The 24,883-nt window shown below is 41.2% G+C and overlaps 1 protein-coding gene across 1 annotated transcript in view; it reads right to left on the reverse strand.

The window, feature by feature from the left end:
* The window catches only part of ADARB2 (adenosine deaminase RNA specific B2 (inactive)), a 299,798-nt gene extending 291,896 nt beyond the window's left edge, over window positions 1-7,902 (reverse strand). Inside the window, exon 1 of the mRNA XM_079301298.1 lies at window positions 7,602-7,902. Coding sequence (XP_079157424.1) covers window positions 7,602-7,701 — 100 coding nt within the window. The 5' untranslated portion in view covers window positions 7,702-7,902. The remainder of the gene's footprint in view (window positions 1-7,601) is intronic.
* Between the last annotated feature and the right edge of the window lie 16,981 nt (window positions 7,903-24,883).

Genomic DNA, 24,883 nt, shown 5'->3' on the forward strand with positions numbered 1-24,883 from the left:
TATATAAGAGTATTTTATTTTTATATAACAAAACAAAATACTTCAATGGAATATAAAAATTCCTCATATAATTTGAACTCTACAGGCTTTAAGACCCTTTGTCTAATATAACCTGGAGTTTATTACAATCATTCACTTCATACAGCTACATAACTATATTTCACACAAAAATGTATATATGTACCTATATATTAAGGCACAGACATAAATGTATGTAAAAACACAGTTCTGCCACCGTGACTGATACTGAGAATTTTCAATTTCAAACTTACTCTGAGTAGGGGCAGCAGAATTAGGCCTTATACAAAGGTAACACATTATTACAGCTGGCTTGAAAGCCATCATTTTACATTTGTTAAATCCCACTATTTAAGGAATAAATAGCCATTTCACAGTCTCGGAGAAGTGGCAAGAAGCAAGCAATTGCATAAAATCTTGTGTGTAAATCCCTAAGAAGATGGAGATAAAATATCTGTCAAATTCTACTTATTTCTTCCAACACTTCCCAGCAGCTTTGACTCTTCACACTGATGTTTCATTAGCATTTAGAGAAAAATGATTCTGCTAATAATTCTGAGCACCATTTCTCTTGCAAGGAACAAAAAATGGGGGTAAAAAAAGTCACACTTTAACAAAGTATTTTGCTGAGATCTACTTATTGCTCATTCCTCATTCCAGACTCACACAAAAAATGCCACCAGCACATAGTGCAGGTTTCAGAAACAGCACTCACAAGTGGCACAGCTCCAAAATCAGACAGAGTAGTTGGTTTAGAATTGAGACCAAACCCAAACCCAGCAGAAACACTTTCAAAAACACAGATTAGCTTGCAGGGGTAATCCTCTATGACACAATATTCATCTGATGACGATGCACTGGCAGTCATGACAGCACCTGTGGGTTTTTCTGCGTAAATCATCATGCGTTTTTAAAATTTCTTTTCACCCCCTTTTATTTCACCTTTCTGTTTATTTTTTCCAAGAGAATAAGAAATGGGTGGGATGAATTAATTTTCATTGTAATCATCCTAACCTCACTAGAGAATCAAAGTGAGAGACTAGGGATCAGTCTCAATTTTGGTCTGTTTTTACGAACAGCATGAAGGGCGTTGAGTGGGAACAGAGAGGAAGGCGACTTAGGAAGCTGTCAGGATTATTCCAGGGAGATGTGCCTGCCTTGCTGCCAGCTGTGCTGCTGGCTTTGGGAGGCACACAGCCACGGAGCCGAGCAGAAAGGCACCTCCTGAGCCGCTGCCACGCCACGGCCCCAGCTGGGGAAACCAGTGCAAAAAGCCTCGCAGCGAGCAGCAGCGATTAAACTGCCTGCAAATCACCGTTCCACCTAATCCAAGCGAGTCAGGAGTCAGATAATTTCCTGAAAAAGAGGATTCATATCTCATATTAAAAAAATGAAATCCTTCTTAATGTATCCTACCCAAAGCCAAAGCCTACAGTCACTGAATTGAGCATCAAACTTAGCAGTGCGAGTCTCAGCTGAGCTAATCAAATATCTCAAACTCCCTGCAAATAAGTTCTGGTTTTCCATACCTCGAATGAACAAATTTCTCAGGCCAGCTAGAAACAACAGAAAAAGTCCTTCCACTTCTATTAAACATGCTGAAATTTTCCTTCCTTAAAGGCCTCTGTCTCAGTAAATAAAGAAAATCAGGAATAAATTAGAGTAGCCTGTTTACCTCCTTTATAATCTTTCTTCTTTAATATGATTTTACTGTATCCTTTCTCATGTTTATCTCCAAAGTAAACAATATAAATCTTATCAATTTTCTTTTACCAAAATTTTACACTCTAATCCCTTTTGCCATATGTCTCTGAATCCTCACCATTTCTAGTACACATTTGGGAGCTGGAACAGCCAGAACGAAACAGAATATACTCAGTGAAAATACACCTTTCATTCATTAATGTCACGGTAATATCTTCAATATTAGCCATCCTGCTCCTTACACACTCTGCCCTGCTCCGTGCCTCCCTTGTTACCACGCTTTGCTTAGCAGAGATTTTCATTAAACCAGCCATGGCAATGTCCAGTCCTTAGTCCGGAGTCTGTATTGTTAATTCAGGGTCCAAAAATACATCCTCATACTTTCAATCTGCTGTAAGAAGCAAGAAATTCGAGACTGATTGAACGACAATAACTCCATCCATTTAATGCTTTCTGTTAAAGCATTAAATTTGGCTGTTTTATGACTCAGGGAGGGTTGCCTATTAGTATGGGCTGACAAGCTGCTTCCGCCAGTTAACAAAGCAGTCTCTTTAATATGTTGCGTACCACAAAATGCTGTTAAAACTCCTCCGGGTTGGCTGCTTCGTTTCAAATTCATACAGCGGGGAACAAAGGTCAGCCACAGCAGAAAGGTAAGCGCTTCGTTTTACTATTGGAACTTACATAATTTGCAGGCAAAACAAGGTGTTTTACACAGCAGACGTCAAGTTCATCACAGATGCCTTGAGAATGATCTATCTACTGATGCATATCAGCCTTTTTTGTCTGGATAACTAATCACTTACATGGGAAAAACGGTAAACTGCCTGAAAGGTTGTAGAGATAGTTAGCTGCAAACACAGGGATCAATTCGGGTTCATTACTACTCGCCAAACCTATGCAATACTGGCCAGCAGTAATTCAAAAGTGGTATAATTAGCAGAGATCAGACAGATACCCTCATGTCTGCTTTTTTAAGACTTGCTAACCTGTAAGGTGATAAAGGAACCTAAGAATGCAGTTCGCAGAGACCGTTAGTAACTTCAGAATTACACCAGGCAATTTCATCCAACCTTTAATTTTTAGTGCAGCATTTTCCATTTGTAGGGTATCACTCCAGAAACGGTGCCTTTAAGTATTTTTAAAAACTCTATTAATACCATTTTAACTTGTAAGCAAAGCTCTGCCCTTATGGGAGAATTTTCCTATGCAAGACACCAAGGAGAAGCTACAAAATTTTAGGCAATAGGAAGTGATTTCTAACAGTAGGATTCTTTGTCACTAGCTTTATATGTCTGTGTATTGCCACTGAGGAAAGCAAAACATCTGACAATATCTGTGTTCAGAAAGGTAAAGAGTACCATATACATTATTGCTCGTGTAAGACATGGTCAATATTCACACCAGTGCTTTTTCTACTTACATAATTAATACTTCGAGATAAAGTTGAAGTATTTTGTTCTCTCTGAAAGTAAAATACACCATTCTATTGTCCTCACAATTACATGCTGTTCTCTTTTAAAGTAAAATACACCATTCTATTGTCCTCACAATTACATGCTGTTGCTAGGAAGTTACAACTCTGCTATAAGCTAATCGTCTGCTATTTAGATATGGACTCATGAATCCCATATTTTTATTCTAAATTTAAGTTCAGTCATCGTAGCTAATGTCCTTGATGCTATCTCAAATTGCTGTCATTACACGGATCACTAGAAATTGGAGGTAACAGTAAAAAAGAAAAGGAAAAAGAAAGCTACCAAATTAGATGATGGATAAAGGTTTAATCAATTTAATTTTATCACCAAATCCATTCCCTTCCTCTCGAGCTGTCAGGGCACGAGATAAGCGGAACACGTCGCGAAGCACAACACAATCCTTTTGTGGGAAAGGAGTTGTGTCCCTGAACCTCGCCAAGATGAAACATGCTCATTTATTACTTTGGCACTGCAGGATGATGAAGAACCAAGCTGGTTTCCTCCCTTCATCTTCAGCACAATCTTTCTATTTCATTAATTTTTCATGGAATTTCATTTCACAATCATTTTGCCTCTCTCACCCACTTGCTGCCCTTATTTAGTTTATTCTGTCAACTTTTATTTCGTGTCCCATTGTATCAGCAGCGGCTTTGGCCATGGCTTTCTACCACATCAGGGATCCCTGATACCCTCCTGCTTCCAGCAATTAACTTCACTCAGTAGCCCTATAAATGACATTGCAAATAAGGTGGTTTATTTGTTGTCTTACACTGGAAAGTAATTCAGAAGGGTTATCTATCCAATCCCCTATTTCATACTTACTTTCTGTGTGTTGATTCCTAAGAAGTTGCTGGAGGCTGCTGAAGTGTGGCCTTTTTAGTATTATCAGTAAATGGCAAATCTGCTTTTGTTTGGTCTACTTGTAATGACTTATCTGGGAAAACAAGCCTTCTTTTCAAAAATCTATACCACAGGCTATGAAATGGGAACAAGCTGTGCTGAGTTCTGCCAGTACTCTGCCATATTCCAGAGCCCTGAGAAAACAAAAGAACCCACAAACACGCTGTCTATAACCCCTAAAAATTTAAAATTGATTTCTCTAAATCAATAAGGCATAGTTTTCTCTCCTCTGATCATTTTATACACACCGATTAAAAAAACCCTAACAACTCAAAACCAGAGGAAAAAAAATATATATTACTGCTTCCACATGCAATTAGTATGCAGATAACTTGTCAAGCATCCATATTTATTTTTCATTAGATCTTTGAAAAATTAAGGTATTTATTTCCCACTGGGAGTTATCATATTGTTCTAAATGACAATGAAAATATTTCTACCTATACTAATTTACAAATAGGTCTAAATAGCCACATTTTAACTTTATAGCACACATTCTGCATAAAGTGTAAAACTGAATAGAATCACAATAAGTGTATATTTGCAATATGATATTCATTGCATAGACGTTTATTGTTAAGGCACTGAAAGAGTTGCTGGATTTCAAAAACATGAAAATAAGAAGCATGCAAATTAATTGCTGGACATTGATATTGCACACTGGAATCATTTTCAGTGTCCTATACTTTGCAGTATTTGTATGATTTGCATGTATGGATACTCTCTCTTTGACTCTTACTGGATGTGTTATATATATAATTTTTTTTTTAGGCCAAATGCACAAGGAAATTCAGCTATTCAGAGAATTCTCTCTGTTTTCCTTGCTTGGACTTGCTTTCTGCCACCAGGCAACTCCTAAAACAGAGCATCCAGGTATAAAAGAAATGGAGTCAAGTGATATACCCACACACAAATTTATAATTCACACTAACCAGAGCAAAAAGACAACTGAAAACTTAGAAAGTAAAACAGAAGGGAGAAGCAAAACTGTTAAATAGAGAATAATAATTGTTTCTACTGCTGCACATTCCTAGATATTCTATTAAGCAATGTCTCAACCTGGTTTTAAGCACAGTTCATATGTAACGTGTGTAATTAAACATAGTAAGCTGAATAAATAATTTGTTGAGTCCATTTCCTTAAGGTCTGAAGGGTGTGACAGATAAATTAATTTCCTCACTTTCTGTCTAATACTCAATTTAAGACTATGGTGAATTTCTTTGCCTACTCATGTTCATCACTGTGCATGGATATGTAAACATACGTGTCTGATTACATAGTTTAAAGCAGCTACTAAAAACAATCCTGCTATAAACAAGAGATGTGCTGGAGAATAGTTAAAAGCAAGTGTCTTTGGTCTAACTCTCTGCAAAGACTCACAATCTATTAAACAGATCAAACCTGCAAAGTAATGGAACCCACAATTCTCGTTAAAAATAGTAATTGAATAGCCTAAGAAACATTTTCTTTATTAGTTTCCTGAATAGTCTGTTTGTTAAGCAACATCTCCTTGTGAGATACCGTGAAAATAAAAGAAAAAAAGATGAGCACTAAATAAAATAGCATAATAGCAAAATCCAACAGGTTTTATAGAGGGCATGCCTTAAGTTACAGGAATTTTTTGGCCAGCACTATTTCATAGGAATGTGTATTTTTAAGAATGTGATTACAAAGAAAGGAAAAACAAAATCATATGAACACAAGTCTGTAATTAGTACATTAACCAACTATATTATTTGAAAAGTGGTTACAAATAGCACATTCAGAAGAATAAAAAATGAACACTTCAAGTGCACATTCTGTTGATGTTGGTCAGTTAAGCACTTTCTAGAATGCAATCCACCTCCAGCTGTGCATTCTGCAAATAGCTGTCAGCTACCAAGTTACTGTTGAGCAAGTTTTCGAGCCTTTTTTTTCCCCCCCAGACATTCAACTTCCCCCTTGTTTTGGCAAAACAAAGCAAAAAAGGATGCATCAGAAAACTCTTATTGAAAGACCTTAACTTTCATCTGCTCTTAAAAACAACATTAAGTATCCTTCCTCCACTGCATAGATTAGTGGTTTACTCTTTCCTCCTGGCCAAATACAGGTCGCTAAAGCTAGGCTAAGTTTGCAATTCTGCAGAAAAGTAGTTTTGCTAGAATAAATCAGCATAAAGTCCGCAGAGTACAACTTGATTACAGGGAAATTTAAAGGGAACTGAGTATGCAAGCACTTCTTTCTGAGAGTTTTAAAATTCATTCTGTAATGCCAAGTAAAAGGCAGCCTGTCTCACCGGGTGTTATAACATGCTGAAAACCCAGAGTAACAAGCTGGAGTTGCACACCTACTCGAAGTCCTGATATATCTGCATGTCTGTCTGTTTCTACTTGTGTGCAGGTCACTATTTGTTACTACGATTTTGAATACAGAGAGTTAACAGATGAAAGCAAAAATAGTGACAATCAAATGACACAGCCTTGCATTTGGCCCGTTTTTACCAGCTACTATACAAGAACTGCTTTGACACCTTTCTAAAAAGTTATTAAATACCGCACTTACCGACTTAAACATAATCAATAATTAAGAGACACTTAGCTAACGACACCTATAAATTAGGTTTTCTAGAATCTGAAGGAGAAACAGAGCATGCAGAACATCAGCCTGAGTGCTAGCTGACTAAAACTTGTGTGAGTACCACATAGAGATCATAATTACATGTTAGATTATATTTACTGCTTGGATAAACACTCGGACTTCACATCTCTACAGTTCAATGCCTTGCAGCTGGGCATCCCTGGCACTCTGCTCCTCGTATCAGTTTATTTCACTTTAAAGTGCTCACAGCCGGTTAACTTCATCTTTTCAGGCAAAACATCAAAAATCAGTGTCATCCGCTCTACAGGAGAAAGACAGCCTTGCGAAGAGCTGTTATCTAGGGCATATTCCCTGTTCGCAGTGACATCCTGTAGCTTCACTTTCCCTGCTTACGGCAATCAGCGCCTTCCTAACCAGGGCTCGCTTACGGACGCGGAACAGCACCGAAACGCACAAACTTGGCGGACCTGGTCTGGGAAAGGAGAGGAGCGGCAGTTCGGAGGGTGCGACAGCCCGGGGGGCTCCGCGCCGCGCTCTGCCCGGGCAGCGGCACCGGGGCCGGGCGGGCAGCGGACATCGGGCCGGGCGGGGCAGGCCGCGGCTGTCGAGCCCCGGGACGGCCCCGCTGCACCGCGCTGCCCCGGACGGCGCCTGCCGAGCCCCCCGCGGGCTCAGCCCCGGCCCGGCACAGCGCAGGGAGGGCAGCGAGCTGTGCCCGGCCGCGGGGATCAGCCGCGCCGCTGCCGGCCCGGCGGGCCCGAGCACGGCACCGCCCGGCCCGGCCCGGCCGTCGGGGCAGCGCGGAGCTGCTGCCGGCGAGCGCCGGGCGCTGACAATGGAGCTGCGAGCAGCCGCTGCTGTGCAGGTGGCAGGCGGCGGACAGAGCGGGAAAAGAAATCAACAAGAAAATTACATCTCCCTTACCTTTCCTCTTTGATCTCCTCCTCCTCCTTCTCTTGGACTTGCATCTCAGCTGCCCGCTCGGCCCTCCCGACGCCCTGCCGCTGCCCAGGACGGATGTCATGCCGGTACCTCAGCGAGCAGCACCGCGCCGACGTGTTCTCCTCCCGCGGAGTTTCTCCTCGCGCTGAAGGCGGCTTTTATAGGGCGGTGGGTCGGGCCGGCGGGGCTGTGCCGGGGCCGTGCCCGGCTCCGCTCGCCGCTGCCGCCGCTCTGGGGTCGCGCCTCAGCCCCGACGTGCCGGCCCGGCCGGGGCGATGCCCGGGGGCGCCGCCGCGGCTCTGCCGGCCCCGCGCCCACTTTTTGCACCTCTGCGAGTTGCTGGGCACCGGCCGCTTTGAAGCCGACGGTGCGGGGGTGGGGGGGGCGAGGGGGGCGGATTTGCTGCTGCAAAGTCTCCCGCAGCCCAATCGCTCCCGCCGCCCGGCGCTGACATCAGCTCCGCCAGCCCTCGCCCCCAAACTCCGCTCCCCCGGGGCTGCCGCCCGTGCCCGGCTCCCGGGAGGGAGCGAGGGAGAACGGCCCCGTGGGGATTAAAAACATCCTGCGCCTCGTCTCGGAGAAGCCGGAGGGGCAGCTCGCAAGAAGGCAGGCTGCAGGGAGCAGGGAGGATTTCAAGCCTTTTCTTTCTTTTTTTTTTTTTTTTTTTTTTTTTTTGTCTGCTTTAGACCATGTGGACACTGAACATTCCGCTTCCACATATACAGAAATGCCTCTGCTGTCCTCCTCAACCACGCAGTTATTAACTAGTTCACTAATTGCGATGCTTATTATTCCCAGTAAAAGAATATGAGTTACTGTTGAAGGATCCCTATGTCAACAAACCTTATGCAAGAGGATAAGTGTAGCGATTCCCCTTGAATCTCCAGTTATTTTTAAGGTACGTGCTCTGTTACATTCACGATCAAGGGCAAAAGCTTTGTGAAAAGAGGAGTGTGTTGTCGCTCAGACTCACACATTAACACTCTGCAGTGCCTCATTTAGGCAACTGTGCAATTAAAGTGTCGGGAACAGAGGGGCTTTTACAGAGAGGAAAGATGACAACAGCAATCCTCTGAAAAGCTTGACTACAAAGCATTGCGTGTTCGTTACAAAAAGCCAGGGTACACAACAGACAAGATACTGCTTTAAGTTAAGAGAGACCTACTGCTTCTATGCTCTATTGTCCTTATGTATTATTTCATTTGAAAACATGTATCTGGAAACTCAGGTGGTGACTGCAAAATGGAAGAATATCAAGAAAAAATATGTTAAATAATGAATGTCATCATTAGTGCCTACTGCATTTGCAGTTGGCTGAAGGAGCACAGCAAACCCTTGTTTATCAGAACTCCTTTAAATCTAAAACTTCCTCTAGTTGGAATGTAGGTTACCTGGCTCCTGCTGCTAACCACTTCCACTGCAACCCTCCCAGCTAATAGAAACCCTCTGTGTTTGGCTCGTATACAGGCCTCTGTAATTTTTGGATAAGGCAGAGCTACACATTACAGATTTTCAAATTAAATGAACAAAACCGCTTCCATAAAAGTCTCTAAAGGTGCTCATTAAACCAGGATATGGAGAACTCAGGTGTGCCGAGGTGATGTCACCTCTTGGACCCTGTGTGCTGCATGAAGCAGGTTGCATGTGGTGAGAAGGCCCTCTGTACCCTCCCTTTCTGCTATGTGGCACAGCACAAAGCTCAGGGGGAAACTGCCCTCCCATCTCTGCACCTAAAGTAAGGGAGCCTGGGAGTCCAGACCTGCATTGCTTGAATGTCAGATATAGTTCAGGAAGCTCTGCATGAAAGTAGGTTCTGACTTGCCTAGTTTTTACAGGTTACTGGCAGAGTTTTTTTACAATATACACATTACCCACCTGCTACATAGCTTAAGTAAACATCTCTTTAAAGTGCTTCTGTCTATTTCAGGGATAAAAAACTTGTCTGCAGGACAAGAGAGGCAATCAGTATTTTTTATTTTCAGCTTCAGCCTTTAACCTTTCTCCCCTTTTCTTTCTGATTTCTGTTGTTCTGACCACAGTTGGCTCTCATCTATTAGTGTGGCAAGAACTTGTAGTTGTATGTGAAGTAGTAACTGCTGCAGCAAAACACAATGTCATGTTCAACTGTACATCAAAGTTCTGACCAGTCTGGAATTTAAGTCACTTTGTTTAGAAGCCAGATTTAGAAAAGCATCCTCTGTACTTCAGTACAAATCTGTGTTCTCTCCATTATGGATCTAAAAGAGAAGCCAGATCCAATTGAAAGGAAAATTAGCATCCTGGGACATTAATTAATTTTTAGGAGTGGCTTCAAGTTCAGCTTATTAAATTTTCTGAAAGCTTTATTTCTGATAATATTTTGTTAACATATTCTCAAAATGACTGGAATCTAACATGTTAAGAAGACAGACTGACAATGCCAGACCCTAGAGAAGTCATCCTAACAAACCAACCTGAAAACCCACCAATTCTCAGAAACTGTTATTCAGTGCTAACAGATTCATGAACTGCTTTTCATTTCTAGGCACAGTTCTAAGAAAGTATCAGCAAGGCAACATTAGCAGTGATGGATCTATACTGGAGAAGGCATGAAGACAGCTGAAGTCATGCTGATGAAAGAAGGTTTGAAAAGGCAGTAGTTGTTTTATACTGTCTGGCTGCAAAATGAGTAAAATTCCTTAAATGTGCCTATTCTTCTTGTTCCTGGCAATGGAAGGAGTTGACTTCTCCACCCAGTGAAGTGCCCTGTTTCAACAGCCCTTTTAAACTTGAATGCAAGATTACCAGACCCACTCAATGGAGTCTGTCTTTCTGCTCAGAAAACCATGGACATGTTTTCAAGCACTTTGGTAAAGTGACATAAACTCAAACTAGGAAGCACAAAACCAGTATCAATGAGGTGGGAAAAAGCTAAATTATAAAATAACACCATCTGTCTCAGTTATGTGCTTATGTCTACCTTCATCCAATGCACTTGACAGTTTTATCATCCCACAGAAGTTATGGCTGTTCTTCAGTGCCCCAGTAGCAATGGTTAGTGGTGTCCATGCTCCTTTTTGTTGAGTAAAGCACCTTAGGATTTTTACATCTCCATGGGCCAACAACCTGTGGTGGTTATGATTATTACCCTCAGACTGAAGTAATTCAAACTGTTCTTTATTACCTTCAAACTGAAGTAATTCAGGCTGCTTTAAAGGCATAACTTCACACACCTTGACTTACAGCCTGTGAAGAAATGCACATCATACCAATGCACAGTCACCTATTCAGGCCTGGATGAGTCAGCCAGATAGGAGAGTTTAAGGTGTAAGTCCTGATGTGGGTGCCTCTTCCCTGTGCTGTCTGGGAGCTGTGACTCCTCTCGTGAACCCACTGCAACTACTGATCCCAGCCAGTACATCAAAAACCTCTGTCCTGTTCTTGTGAGATAGACAGGTCTCTCTCACTGCTTGAGGTACCCAAGCAAGAAGTCCAAGCTTTGCAGGATTTGTGACAATTCACTTCACTCAGGTTCTCTCAAAAGAGGAGAGCTGAAGGGCAGTCCAAATAGTTTATTAACTGGAAGACTGATGGTGACTATGAGAGTATGACAGGGAAAGAGTGTGTGAAACTGGATGCCAGGTTGCACACCTTAATTATACATTGCCATTTAAATTTCTGTGCCTAAGAAATATAGTGTAAAGTTAGTAATCAACAGAAAAGGAAAAAAATTAAAATGGATGAAGGGGAAAAGCAATCCACCCTTATTTCAGCTAAGGACTTCTGATGAGCAACTTTAGAGAAAAAAATCTTTGAGAAAGTTAAAAAATCTGAATACAAAGTCCATGTGTATTATGGGTGGCCAGTACTTTTTCTGTACAACCATATTTAGATGGAGTAGAATAAATATGAGATCAACTTTTTTGATATCTCTGTTTTTTAAAATTTAGAGTAGCTTGATTTTTCAGTGACATGGTAGTACAAAAATGTCAGGTGAAACAATTTAAATGCTCTATTGAACATACAGAAATGAAAATAAGTAAAATGATGTTGAGGTGTCTCAGGGAGTGCCCTGCACAAATGTTGCAGCATTTGTAGGGGGTGCTCCTCTCAGAGCAAAGGGGTCCTGCTGAACAGCAAGTGGGAGAGGCAAGCTCCAGACTCTGCACTTCCCAGAATATGCACAAACCCTTGAACAAGAGGCCATCTGGCTGCCTTATTCCACAGTTTGCAGCTGCACTGTCCCTTTCCTAAGGAGCTATGGGTACTGCAAGCAGCAGGCCATGGTAGAGATTTTTGCAATTTACTGCTTGGGAGCAGACACGCCCCGTAGGCTCCTGAGAGGGGACAGGGATGCAATAGCCACCATCTATTTTTCTTCCCTCCTCTCCATCCCATTTTTGTTTGATTTTGCTTCCTCTTGCCTGTGTAGGTAGAGGAAAAAAAAAATCCCTTAGAGTTTGGAAGATAAAAGATGCTGAAGGGCGTTAAAGCAGGACATGAACGCAATCGTGTGGCTGTGCAGGTGAGACTCCAGAGCCTTCTGCTGCAAAATGCCTGCACTAATCCACTCTTGCCCTACTTACAAAGAGCTGTCAGTGTGGCTATTTGCAGCAAAAAACCACTTTAGCTTTGGGGCCAAACATCACAGGGTGGTGATGAAGCAATGAGGGTAGGGATCCATATTCAGCGTATGAAGTTTGTCAGAAAAATACCTCACTGCAGACAGGTCCTCCTGTCTGCTTTGCATATTCTTGCACATGAAATCTCCCAGGCTGGGTAACACTGTGGTGTTGCATAGCTGGAGGTTAAGGCACTGATAAAAGTGCCCTCACTAAACTGCAACAGAACTGAAGGGATCTGGTGTTCTCTGCTATGAGAATGTCACAGAAGCCAAATTTCATCTCCCACAGGAGAAGCTTCCCCTATTCCCCTCATTTCTCCAAGACCCCATGTCAAGTCTGATGAGGGTTTAGTGCAATATGCCAACAACAGCAACATCCAACTCCCTGATGAGCATAAGGTAAACATTTCAAAGCTGCTTAGACAATAGTCTCTTTAATGGGGAAAATACCTAGATGCCAAAGACTGCAAATCATTGTAATTAGTAAGCCTGTAGATGCCACACGAACCAGCAGCAGTCATTGGAGAGAAAACAAAACTTTCTGAAATATGTTTGTATGGGCATACTTGAACATAATTCAGCAGCTCTGTCTCTTGAGGGGAGTAAAGAAACAGCTCATCACAAGAAACAGTTTTAATAGTCTTTCCTGTGTTTGTAATAAACTGAACCAAAATGTAGTTCAAAAAGCAGAGATGTCTAAAACCTCCTTCTGTCGTCAGATGTTTCAATTCCAGCCCAGACTGGTCATAGACAGTTTGTTTATGTGAGATTAATTTGTTCACAGGCCTTTGTAAGGTTCCCATTGTACAGGTTTTTCTGTGCCCAGTATCCCTAACCACTTTTTTCAACCACTTGGAAAAGCATCAAGTTGAAACAGATGATAAATAATTTTTATTACCAGTAATTTATTATTATTAATTTATTATAATTCTTATTACTGTTATTCTTTTAAAATAGTAATTCTCTGATATTGAATTACTGAAAACACATTTTTGTCTTCTACATCCTTTGAATAAAACCTTTAAAATAAACAGTCTGCTGGGGGAAAGCCACCCATGCTGCAGTGTGGCTGTGCAGAACACCCTGGGACAGAGGAGAGGGGCACCTCATCAGCCCTTGGTGAGGAAATTGGGCACCTGAGAATTGCCCAAAACAGTTCATTTCTCTGTGCTGACAGCTTTTTCATCAGTAAAATACACATGCAAATACTTATGTCAGGGGATTAAGGAAAGCTAAAATGACCATGGGCTGCTTGCACACAATATATTTTTCACCCTAATCTTTTCAGTTTGGAAAACTTCCAAAAATTAAATGATGAATAAATTCTCCCCATAGCAGCCATGTGGATTACAAAGACTTGCAGAATTTTTGATGAAAGGCTACCGTCTTCCAAAATGAATGCTGCAAGCCTGTGTCATGAGAAACCTTAACCAACTTCTCTGGGACTCTAAAAATGTTTTATAGAGTAATCTTGTGGTAGCTGCCTTGTAGAGAATTAAGGCAGTACTGAAAAATGCTACAGCATAGCCATTGCTATTATTTCAGTAATGTAATGTGCTACAGTTTAAAGAAGTTATTATGGAAGTATAATTTGACTGAAGTTTACATTTGCAGGCTGACATATGTTTAGTGTTACAGTCTTTTCCTGGAGACTTCCTGCAGCAGTCACTGACCTTGTTAGGGACAGTGGCTGAGGATAAGGTGTAATAATAGTCAGTAAAGGAAAAGTGTATTGAATTGCATTAACCTCTGGCTAACAGGTTAATCCCCTTCCAGATTCATCAAGTTTCTGTGATATCCAATCACTTTACAAAAGGAGTTTCACTGCAATTTTCTGTAAACTTATTTTTAAACATACTTTTCAAAAGGCTTTCTGGTTTATATAATATATAATCACTGCAAAGCTGAACACAACAGTTCAGAATGTAAATGCAAAAAAGTGTATGGAAATACAAGAAGGCTGCTGTACAGGCATATGTTTTCCAACAGCTGGCCAGCAGTAGCAACAGTCAGCTACAAATTTCTGAGATTTGTAAGGCCCTACAGCCCCTACTGAGCACCCTACAACAGACATCAATGTAAGGGCATTGAGAAAATAAAGAAAATATTCTTTGAAAGAACTAACTTATAAAATTTATAGTGAAGATCATAAAAAATATTATTTATCCTTGTATATCCCTCTTATAAACCATCTGATACAATGGTTTTCCTGGGGCCTGACCTTAGGTAGGTTACCTAAGAACTTGGTCAAGATGGCAGCAAGCCATATTGCTGCCTGGAAGTTTTGTTTCTTTGTTGTTGTCAGCAAACTATTGAGGTAAATATTGTCTTTGTCTTGTGTCTGCGTGCAGCTCCTACAAATATGGACCCCCAACTCTTGCTTGAGGTATCTTGATATTATAATGTGGAGAAGGAAATGTCATGTAGTTGTGATTGCCATCACAGATCTAAATAAATACCTACCAGCATCACTGTAAAAACAATAGCAGTTACTGAATTAAAAAATAAACTCCTTCACTTATGTTGAGAGAGGGAAAGGTAGAATGCAGTGCAGTCAATATACAGGTTTATCCTCTACCTCCCACATCAATTTCCCCTTAATTTTATTTCTCTTCTTCACTACAACTGATTTTTCTTCATTGTCCTCAGATAGGCATCATAAAAGTAGAGGTGCTGAAGAATCTATCTGCAGGAAAGAGAGATACCTAGAGGTGGTTGCATGTAAGTCTTCTACAACAACTGAGTTCCTGGAGCAGAATGATGTCCATAGCTCAGGAAAACTTGAGCAACAGCAAACACAAATGGCAGATCCAAAACATGCATGAGGAGAAGCAGGGGTATCAAGAAACACAGAACAGGAATTAATCTATATTTCTCCCTTACCCTAGAAGTCCCAAAAAACCACCTGATATCTCTGGATGATTCATATGACCAAAACTTTCAGTCCAAGCCTAACATACAGATGCAAGTCAAAGACATTATTTTAAGATCTTGGTTAAGCCTTTTAAAGCCCAATGTGTCTATCTCAGTGGTGAATCCTGAACCCTTCCTGTAGATAAGCAATAGATAAAGTCATTGTACATAATTTCCTCCAGAGTGGCTTGGTGACTCTGCACTTACCATGTTAATTAGTGGTAACTATGGAGCCCTTCAGATTTCTCTCTGCCCCCTGTCCAAATCCTTCTTCCCTGAGTTTTGCACACTGAATCTACATGCAGGCATTAATTTCTGTGTGTCATAGCAGTAAAGATCAGTTTTACAGGATGACAATGACAGGCAGCCACTGAAGCCTTAAAACACAAGTGCTGTATCAAATAAAACCTTAACCAAACTGACAAGCGTTATTTTAAAATAATGAGCTTCTCTTTACTGCTGGACAGTTTTGGAATAAAATTTGCAGATATGAACTCTGCCAAGCTTAGTGGTAGGGAAAGATTCAATGGGAATGCAGTTTTAAATCTGTTGTTTAACCATAAACCTGGAGACCTAAGCCTGGGTTGTTCCACTCAGTCTTTACATTTGACTCAGGTGAAGACCTAGGTGAAGAGTCTTGTCACCTGTACTCCTTGACACACAACTGGAGATAGACAGGCCTTCAGGTGGTAGCATCAGCTTTATTTTGGAAACAGCTCTCTTATTTAAACACAAGCAAATGGGATAGCTTCACTGAGTGAAGCTATGGCAATGTGGGATTTTTCGGTGTTTCTCTGAACCCTAAAACTAGACAAAATTGGGAAAAGTAAACCTTCTAGTAAAAAAAAAATAGGTAAAATGTTATTGCTGTGGCTTTTTCCTCCCTAGCTTTTTTTTAGTGGGACAAAGGAGAGTAAGATTGAAATAACACTAATATAAAGTAGAAAGTATTCTCCTGAATCCCAGGGTTTAGAATATACTTTTCCATGTATAGAATCAGTTTAATAAACATCCTTTTCAAATATTCTATTCCTGTTACATCTTTATCAAAAGGGAAACAGTTAAAGAAAATTATACATCAATGCTTGACTGTTTCTTTGTTGGTTTTTTTTTCCCAGAAAAAAAGTATTAGGATCATATGTAGGATGCCTTATTTAGAATCTGGAAATTTATTTTATGTTTTTCTGTTGACAATGTGAAGCACTGGATAGGAAAAAAAATAGCAGAACAAAGAGCTCCCTAGAGATATTTCACATTTGCTGACTTACTACATCATCACATATGACACTGAATTATTATTTCAGCAAATACTGAAATAGCACAAGAAAGCTTTCTTGCTTTTTTATCTTCACCATTGTTCTTGGATTTAAACAAGTCATATAAAAATTCTGGGAAAAACTAAAAATATTGAAAAATCATAATTTAGAGTGATGTTTGTTATACAGGATGCCTCCTTAATCATTCTGAGATAGAAGGCTGGGAGTGCAGTTTCCTTGAGCTCAGAGGACAATTTGGATAGAAAACATGGCCCATCAGGTCTTTAGGAAGTTTTAGCAGTATTCTTCCTTTTTCTCCCTTCATCAGTGGAAGTGACTCTGCCCATGGAGAAAGATTGCAGTGCTGCCCTGATTTGTATCAGACTGAACTCTGCTGTTGTCAGAGAAGCCCACACACACTACAGCACATTTTCCAATCGTGTCACAAGTTAGCTATTTTTGTATTCCTTTTAAAAAGACAAATATTAGTCACTATCAAAATTCAGGCCACCAGGTACAACATTGTCTGTGTGGGTCTCAAAACAGAGGTGAGCAGCTTGCCCAGCCTCCTCCACCTGCACTTTGCAGTGCCACTGACACATGGGTGACCTCTCCTCACCAACCCCTGCCTGTGTGGGCTTGTTTGATTCCTGTGGCCTTGACCTCAGCTGTAAATTTTTAAAGTGACACTGTGTTCTTTACTGCAGGAATGGTGAAAGGTAAATGTCTGGGTGTATTATGATTCTCACAACCTTCCAACTGGAAATAGAAGTACAGTACTTCACCAAAAAATCCAACCATAACAGCAATTCCAGACTCAGCTGTGTGTAGAAAGCTGTAGTTTAATATCATCTATTTTGATGCAATAATAAATAAAATTATAATGCTTTGCATTACCAAAGATAATGAAAATTTCTGAACTGAGAGTTGTTATGTGTTAATGTTGAAACTTTTAAATCATTAACACCAAGCTGAGGCACGATTGCCTTTTTTCAGAACTAATTCTCAAAAATAGCTGTGATAATTCCTGTTGTTTAGGAATGGGTACTTGATTTTTCTCACCAAAGAAAACAAAGACAAAATTCTCATTTACAAATATTTTAATGGGATTAGATTGTTTTCCTACAAGCTGTGACTTTCATATGCACTGGTGTGGTTTCTTTAAAATGCTGTGTGTGATAGCAAGAGAAAAGAAGAAGATAAAATGAAGCAAATGGATCAGTCCAATAAATAATGTTATAAAGTGAATGGAAGGGATAGAGAATGATCAGGAATATATATGTTACAACTTAAAATAAGAATAATTAGGATGGATTTATTTTAAATTCATGGTGCAATTTACTGTGCTCATCTCAGACACTCCCTTCCCTTTCTTTTCTTCCCATACCCATTGAAAGATTTAACCACCTTACTTGTAAGTAATAAGCATTGATTCAGCATCCCTCATGAAATGATGCATGATTTTACTCCATCACAGATAATTTCAGAAACATTTTGCTGCCTGCTTTTATCTGCACTCTACTTGTGGAGAGGATTTGAAAAGGTTTGCGTAGTTGCCTGCTCTGCAGTAATGTGAGGATTTTGTTATCCTGCTGAGCTACCACCATTCAGGGAGCTTGGATTCCTTCCTTCCACAGCCAAAATCTCACAAAACCTCCCCCTGAAACACAAAGGTGCAGAAGAGAAAGGGCAAATGATTCACCAAACCTTTCAAGAGGCTATTTATATTCCTCCTGGAACATGGCAATTAGTGCTTTTCTTAGTCCCATCTGATCACCTTGTTGTCTTTTGCTTGTGCAACCACTTAAACAGTTTTTAGACAGAGATCTTCAGCTACTTCTGATATCAGATCCAGTCCTACCTCCAGCCAAAGACAGCAGACCTATCCTACTGGCTTAAACACAAATGGGATTAGATATTGTATCTCATTAGCCCCAGCAAAATACTGACATCTCAGTCAGGTTTGCATGTCTACAGATGTGGTCAGAGCACAGCATCCCAATTACAGGACAAGTTCACAACCCCCAGCTGTGGGATGTTCTCTGCCTTGCATGTGCCCACTGTGACTGCTGACACATCAGCTTGTGGTGGTGGGGGACACTCTCAGACTCAGAGACATGCTTGCACCCTCTGACAGTCTCATTCATTCTGACAAGGGAAATAGGAAATCTAGTGCAGTACAGACAACGCTGACATTCATCTAATACAATTTCCCCCTTTTTTCCCTGTATCTCAGTCTTTCCTCAAACCTCTGTGATAAAACACCCACCTAATAATTGTGGAAATTTATGTCAAGTTGTTGGCAGAGGGATTTGGGTATTCAGTTACTTGGGACTGTCCATGAGGCAATCACAGTGCCATGAACCCAAGCACAGTGCCACAAGCCCACCCACAGTGCCATGAACCCAAGCACAGTGCCATGAACACAGCCACAGTGCCATGAACCCAGTCACAGTGCCATGAACCCAGGCACAGTGCCATGAACACAACCACAGTGCCATGAACACAGCCACAGTGCCATGAACCCAGTCACAGTGCCATGAACCCAGGCACAGTGCCATGAACACAACCACAGTGCCATGAAACCAAGCACAGTGCCATGAAACTAAGCACAGTGCCATGAACACAACCACAGTGCCATGAACCCAAGCACAGTGCCATGAACCCAGTCACAGTGCCATGAGCACAATCACAGTGCCATGAGCACAATCACAGTGCCATGAACCCAGGCACAGTGCCATGAGCACAATCACAGTGCCATGAACCCAGGCACAGTGCCATGAGCCCAAGCAACAAAGTCCTGGCAGAGTCCTGGCAGGGGTACCACTCCCTCCAAGAAGCATCAATGCCTAAAAGGAGCATCAGTGCCTATCAGGAGCATCGCTGCCCAGCAGGAACATCAGCAGAGAGGTGTCACCCTTCAGCCGGGGCACCAGCCTGGACAGGAGCAGCGCTCTGTGAGGGACACCGATCCCTGCGAGTGGCGTCAGCCCCTGTGCGAGGTGCCGGTCCCTGTGTGCGGGCTCGGCCCCTGGCAGGGATGGGTGTCGGTCCCAGGCGTGCTGTCGGTCCGGCTAAGGACAGCAGGGATGGGTGTCAGTCCCTGGCAGGGATGGGTGTCAGTCCCTGGGTGCCGGTCCCGGGCATGCTGTCGGTCCGGCTCAGGACACTTTGGAGCGATCCATGCAAATTGCAGCCCGAGTGCAATCGATAGATGTGACAAGCAGCCGGCGCCGGCAGCCGGGGACATAATGAAGGTGTGAGTGTGTAGCCGGCGAACAGATAACAATGCTATAGGAAATTATAGGGCAGCGCTGTATTGAATAAGTGCAGTGCGAAATGAGCTGCGGCTCGCAGGTCACGCTTCCCCGCTGCTGGAGTGTCTCCTGCTCTTGTCCTTTGTAATTGTAAGTGGCAGCAGTGGCGGCTGAACGCGAGGAGGGCGCGGATCCAGCCCTCATTTGTTCTGCATTACAATGCAGCCCTCGCCGCCAGCAGCTGATCCCGAGTGTCAGTGCCCACCTCCCAAGTGGACCAAGAAAACAGTGAAAACTCAATTTACTTGAGAATTAGGAAGGCTGTCGTTAAAACAAGGCTGTCCTTGAAACCACGCGGAGCAGCGGAGAGTGTCCTGTAAGAAACAGGGTGAAACTCCTCTGTTTTCTTTTTAAAAAAAAACATGCTTTCCCCTCAAAGAAACACAGAAGAAAATAGCCTTTTGTTTCAGGAAACAAAAAAAAATCGCACATAGAAAGTATAAAATCCTCTAATTTTCTTATTTTTACATTCAAAAAATACTTGTAATATATTAATTTGTTTTTTAGAACTTGGAAGAAAGCTTTTGACCACATAGATTCTTAATACAGACAACTCTCCAGATGCTGCTATTCCTCTTACCTGCTTATTAATATTCAGGGGGAGAAGAATGTCTAAAAAATGTTCATTGATTTTTAATTTCATTTCCAAATCCAATATGAAGTCCTTCTCTGCATTTTGTTCTGACATTTGGATCAAACTCAGCAGTTGTTTTCTGAAACCTCAGGTCTTTGAGACTCTGGGCTCAGAATCCCATTTAAAGGTTTACAGATTAAGTTTAACATTTGAACCTAATCAAAGACAAAGAGGTAACTCAAAGTGCTCTGCACAGTTCACTGGTATTTCACCATCACTGATCGATACTTTCAGCTATTTAATAACACTCCATACATCCCTTCCCCCTTCTTCATAATACTAGGCAATTTTATTTATGTTTTTCTTCACCTTAGCCCTGAAATGTACATTTTTATGGTCGAAGTAAAAGCTATACTGAACACAACACTTGCTGCACTGCAAAGGTGGATTGGTATTTATTCTGTAACCTTGTTTTTAAACACTCAGTATGGCTGCTTGCTTTCATTGTTATCTAGAATCAGTTTGGGTTTTGCAAATGAACCTACCTACAAATGTAAATAATTCAAGGCAAAAAAAAAATCTTGATAATTTTCTTTTTTACTTCCCCCCCTCCCCCCCATAGAATGAACAAACCCTGTCTATTTTCCTCCTCCCCATAGAATGAACAAACCTTGTCTATTTTTTCTTCTGGTTTATTAGACCAGACAGCTTCCAGGTGAACCAGAGTGGCTGTATTTTCCAAACTCTGCAGAGTTCACAGTGGGGTTTGCATCCTCAAACAGTGAGCAAAATGTCACAGAAATCTCAGTTTTGACAGGTGACCACACTTCCTGACACATGAAGGTGCTGCAGGAGTTAAGCCCACAAGTGATGGTGGATTTGGTGTCTGTAGGAGAAATCTTTGAGGACACAAATGGATTGCCCATCTTGTCCAGAGGCAGCACTGAGAAAGACCACACAGCACCCTGCAATGCCTCACCACTGGGTGGGAAGGAAACATTTTGGGAGCTCAGGCTGGCTGCACTCCTCACACAAAGGGGCACGTGGGACTTGACCTCCACTGGGAGCAAAATCAAGGGCCTGCCATAGTTAATCCTGGGCTTTATTATCTCTCCTGCACATCACTGTGCTGCCTGGCTAGCCCTGGACTGCTGCTGCTCTGCAGAAGTGTGTAAAGAGAGATGCTATCACCTGCTATCTGCCCAAGCCAGAAACAGGCAATACCAGAAAAGCCTGTCTTGTCCAATTTCCAGTTCAGCTTTGCAGACTCAAGAAGTGCAGATAGTTTGGACATACTTTAGATAAGGACCTGAATATCTGGGGTTTTCCTGAGCATTGAATGCCATGCTTCATACACTTTACTAAATTGTGTCACTAAATTTTTACCTTTCCTGGTAATAGACTTTTTTTGCTTCCAAATTTCTTCTTCCTACCTTCCAGCAATAGTACTGGTAAATGGACAAATATATGTGTACAACCATCAGTGTACACTCTCTAGTAAAATTAGTAATAAAATGTGCATATTTTCTTAGTGCACTTGGGTTTTTGAGAAATAAATGCATAAAGCCAAGAGCAAGCTGCTCACCTCATGCCTGCAGTGAGAGTTCACTTTTAAATGTATGATGAAAAAACAGACCTTGCCTTTCTGTCTTTGTAGAAAAATCCCATGTACGTGTGTAGTACAAATGCACTCAGATGCAAAGATGAAAGTGGGTATTTTGCTTCTTTCACACACAGCCACAAAGAGAATCCTGCACCTTTGCAGAGCAGTAATTGCCAGGTGCCTCTTTTAGAGTCAGGATAGATAGCTGGTTTGGCATTGGACTAATCTTTTGGAAATGTGGGAAGGAGAAAAAAAGGACTGATTACAGATTGCTTTGCTTCATAAACCTCTCTCCCACACTGTCTGAAAATAAATGTTCGTGCTCATTGTTACATCTTTCCATACAACATGTTTAACCAACGGTCAAAAGGTAGGCTTTTTTTTTTTTTTTTTCCTCTCCAGGGACATTCAGCAGATTTTCAGGTAGTTTTCCCCTTACTTGCCTTTCTCACTGCCTTCTCCCTTACTTACCACTCCTGGCTCCTGATGTGCTTCTGCTAAAGGATACTCCACATCTCCCTTTATCAAGTGAAATTGGATTGTTTAGGGATAACTCTGCATGCATCCCAGCTCACTTGTGAAAAATGTCCTGGTGATTGCTCCTGTTTGAATCAGGAATCTCTGAAACACAAATCCTTTCCTTAGGGCAGAGAGGCCAGTCTTCTGCTCTTCTATCCCATTATTCATACGCCAGCATTTAATTTCTGGACAACATACATGCTATTCAAAATTGCTAATATTTTCACAATAATTTTTAAAATTCACATCCAGAGACCACCAGATTAAGGCTAGGGGTAGGAAGCCTCATGATTAAAGTGTTTTAACTGTCCCAGCTTTAAAATCCAAGCACACCACAGTCAGCACACTGAAGGCATGGGAGGTTTGTTGCAAGGTAGAGTTAAGTGAGCTCAACTTTGGGCAAGGGAGGGAAGGAAGGACACAGACATCTAAACTCCAGCAAGCATTTTTCAGTAAGTATTGCAAAGACCTTTTGTCTCCATCACGTTGCAGTTAGATGATTATCTCCTTTGTTATCTTGCTGTAGAACCACTTTTGTATCAGCAACAGAGCCTCAGTCACTGTTGGGTTTACAGAAAACAAAGATGAAGGGAGAAGGGACAAGGACAGGGATCAGAATGGGGATGAGGACAGACAGGGACAGGCATGGGGTGAGATGGGATAAGCAAACAGTTCTGAAGTGCCACATAGGCTCAGCACAGTTAGTGCTTGACTACACTTGTGTGTGCAAAGTCACCAGTATGGCAGCATAGTTTCTGTGGGAATAAGCATAATACAAATGCTTCTCAAGAGATTAAAGGTCTTCCAAGTGGTTGTTTTCCACCTTGTCTCCCTTGTTTTCACATTTGTTGCCCTGAAGAAGTGATGCCTTCACTGTGTAACAGTGAACTCTTGGGACCAGCAGCATCCCAGCACAGAGAAAATTCTCAAATGCACTGCAGGAAAATCTTGCAAAGACTGGGATTTCTGTAATTCAAGCACATTCTGATTTTATATTTTTCATGGAGATCACAGTAGCTCAGTGTCAAATTATGGTCTTGTGAAATAGCTGTTTTCTAACAGACAGCTTCTTGATTGAAAAATGGTGCTTTTTCTCCCCCCAGCCTTTATGAATCTGAGCTGACAGCATATTCAAAATAGAGTATTCAGCATCAAGCAACAGAAGTGGGAAGAAAAGATTTGTGTGGTTCATGTTTTGTATGGTAAAAGACTAGGGAATACACTTAAAGTAATCACAGGAGATTTTTTTTGTTGCTGTTTATTTCAACATTAGGCAATTTTATGTGCACAGTCTAGAAACATACCAAAAGGAATACTGTTATCAAATTGAATGATGAGAAATATTTCATTTCTTTTCATATGCCAGCTCTTCTTTCTGGTCTCAAAGTCTGATTTCCCCCACAGATATGGAGTACTCCTGCATGCCATAAATGTCTCTTTCTCTTAAGCTTTTTCCATCAGAATGTTCAGAGATGACAGACAAAAGACTCAGGCTCTAGGACCAAAGCAAAATTTTAACTAACAACTGCTTACAATGTGAGGAGCTTAGACATTGTAGCTGCTGACCTTGCCACCAGCTTCTCCATGGTGCCAAAGAGGAGCATCTACCACACATTTTATTTCCATGTCAGATTATATCCTTGCTTTGTACAAATTACATGCTGACACAAAATGTCTATGAGTCAGTCTTTTCCTTCATGTATTACTCATGTAAGATCTGCAACAAAATCCTTTATTTTCTGCACACAGCAAAGCCTTCTTAGATTCATCACACTGCAAATTGGGAGGAAGAATTATGGCATTTCTCTTTAGAAGAATAAAAACTTTTGACATTTAAATAGTATATTTACCAAAGCACTTTGAGCTATACTGTCATCTATTTTCTGTCTATTAAAAAACATGTTACAGTGTAAAAACTCTTTTTATCTCTGTCTCCACAAAAGCATGGCAAAAATGGATTCTATTTAACATTTTATCAACTGAACTGGAGAAGAGATATTACCTCTTTGAGCATCAGCCAAAGGTCTTGTAGCTAATGCTGACCTCTGTCAAATCTAGCACATTGTATAGGAAGGATTGACAATTATTGTTCTATTGTATTTTGCAAGACACCAAGGGTCAGAGCAATGGAATTGTTATGTTGCAGGAGAACAATAATTCAAAGCTTGTTGTGCTGGGGAAAGCTATTAAGGTCAAAAATCATTGTGTTAGTGTAAAGACAAAATGCTAAAAAATGTGTAAATAGTTTGCAATTTTTCTAATTATTTTAACTATTTGCAGGGATTTCCTTTGTGATTGAAAGGAATTCCAAATCAATCCACTGTCCTCCTATGACAGCATGATTATTCTTTTTAAAAAATGATAAATCAGCCTTTTAATCACAAAGATTCAGATTGCATTGAAGCTTAATATAGCCTGCCAGAGAGCTGAACATCCAAGTAGAAAGAGAAATGCTTTGGAGCATGTATACAGCAGTGAG

This window comes from Erithacus rubecula (assembly GCF_903797595.1).
Source record: "Erithacus rubecula genome assembly, chromosome: 3".
In the NCBI taxonomy this organism is placed as follows: domain Eukaryota; kingdom Metazoa; phylum Chordata; class Aves; order Passeriformes; family Muscicapidae; genus Erithacus; species Erithacus rubecula.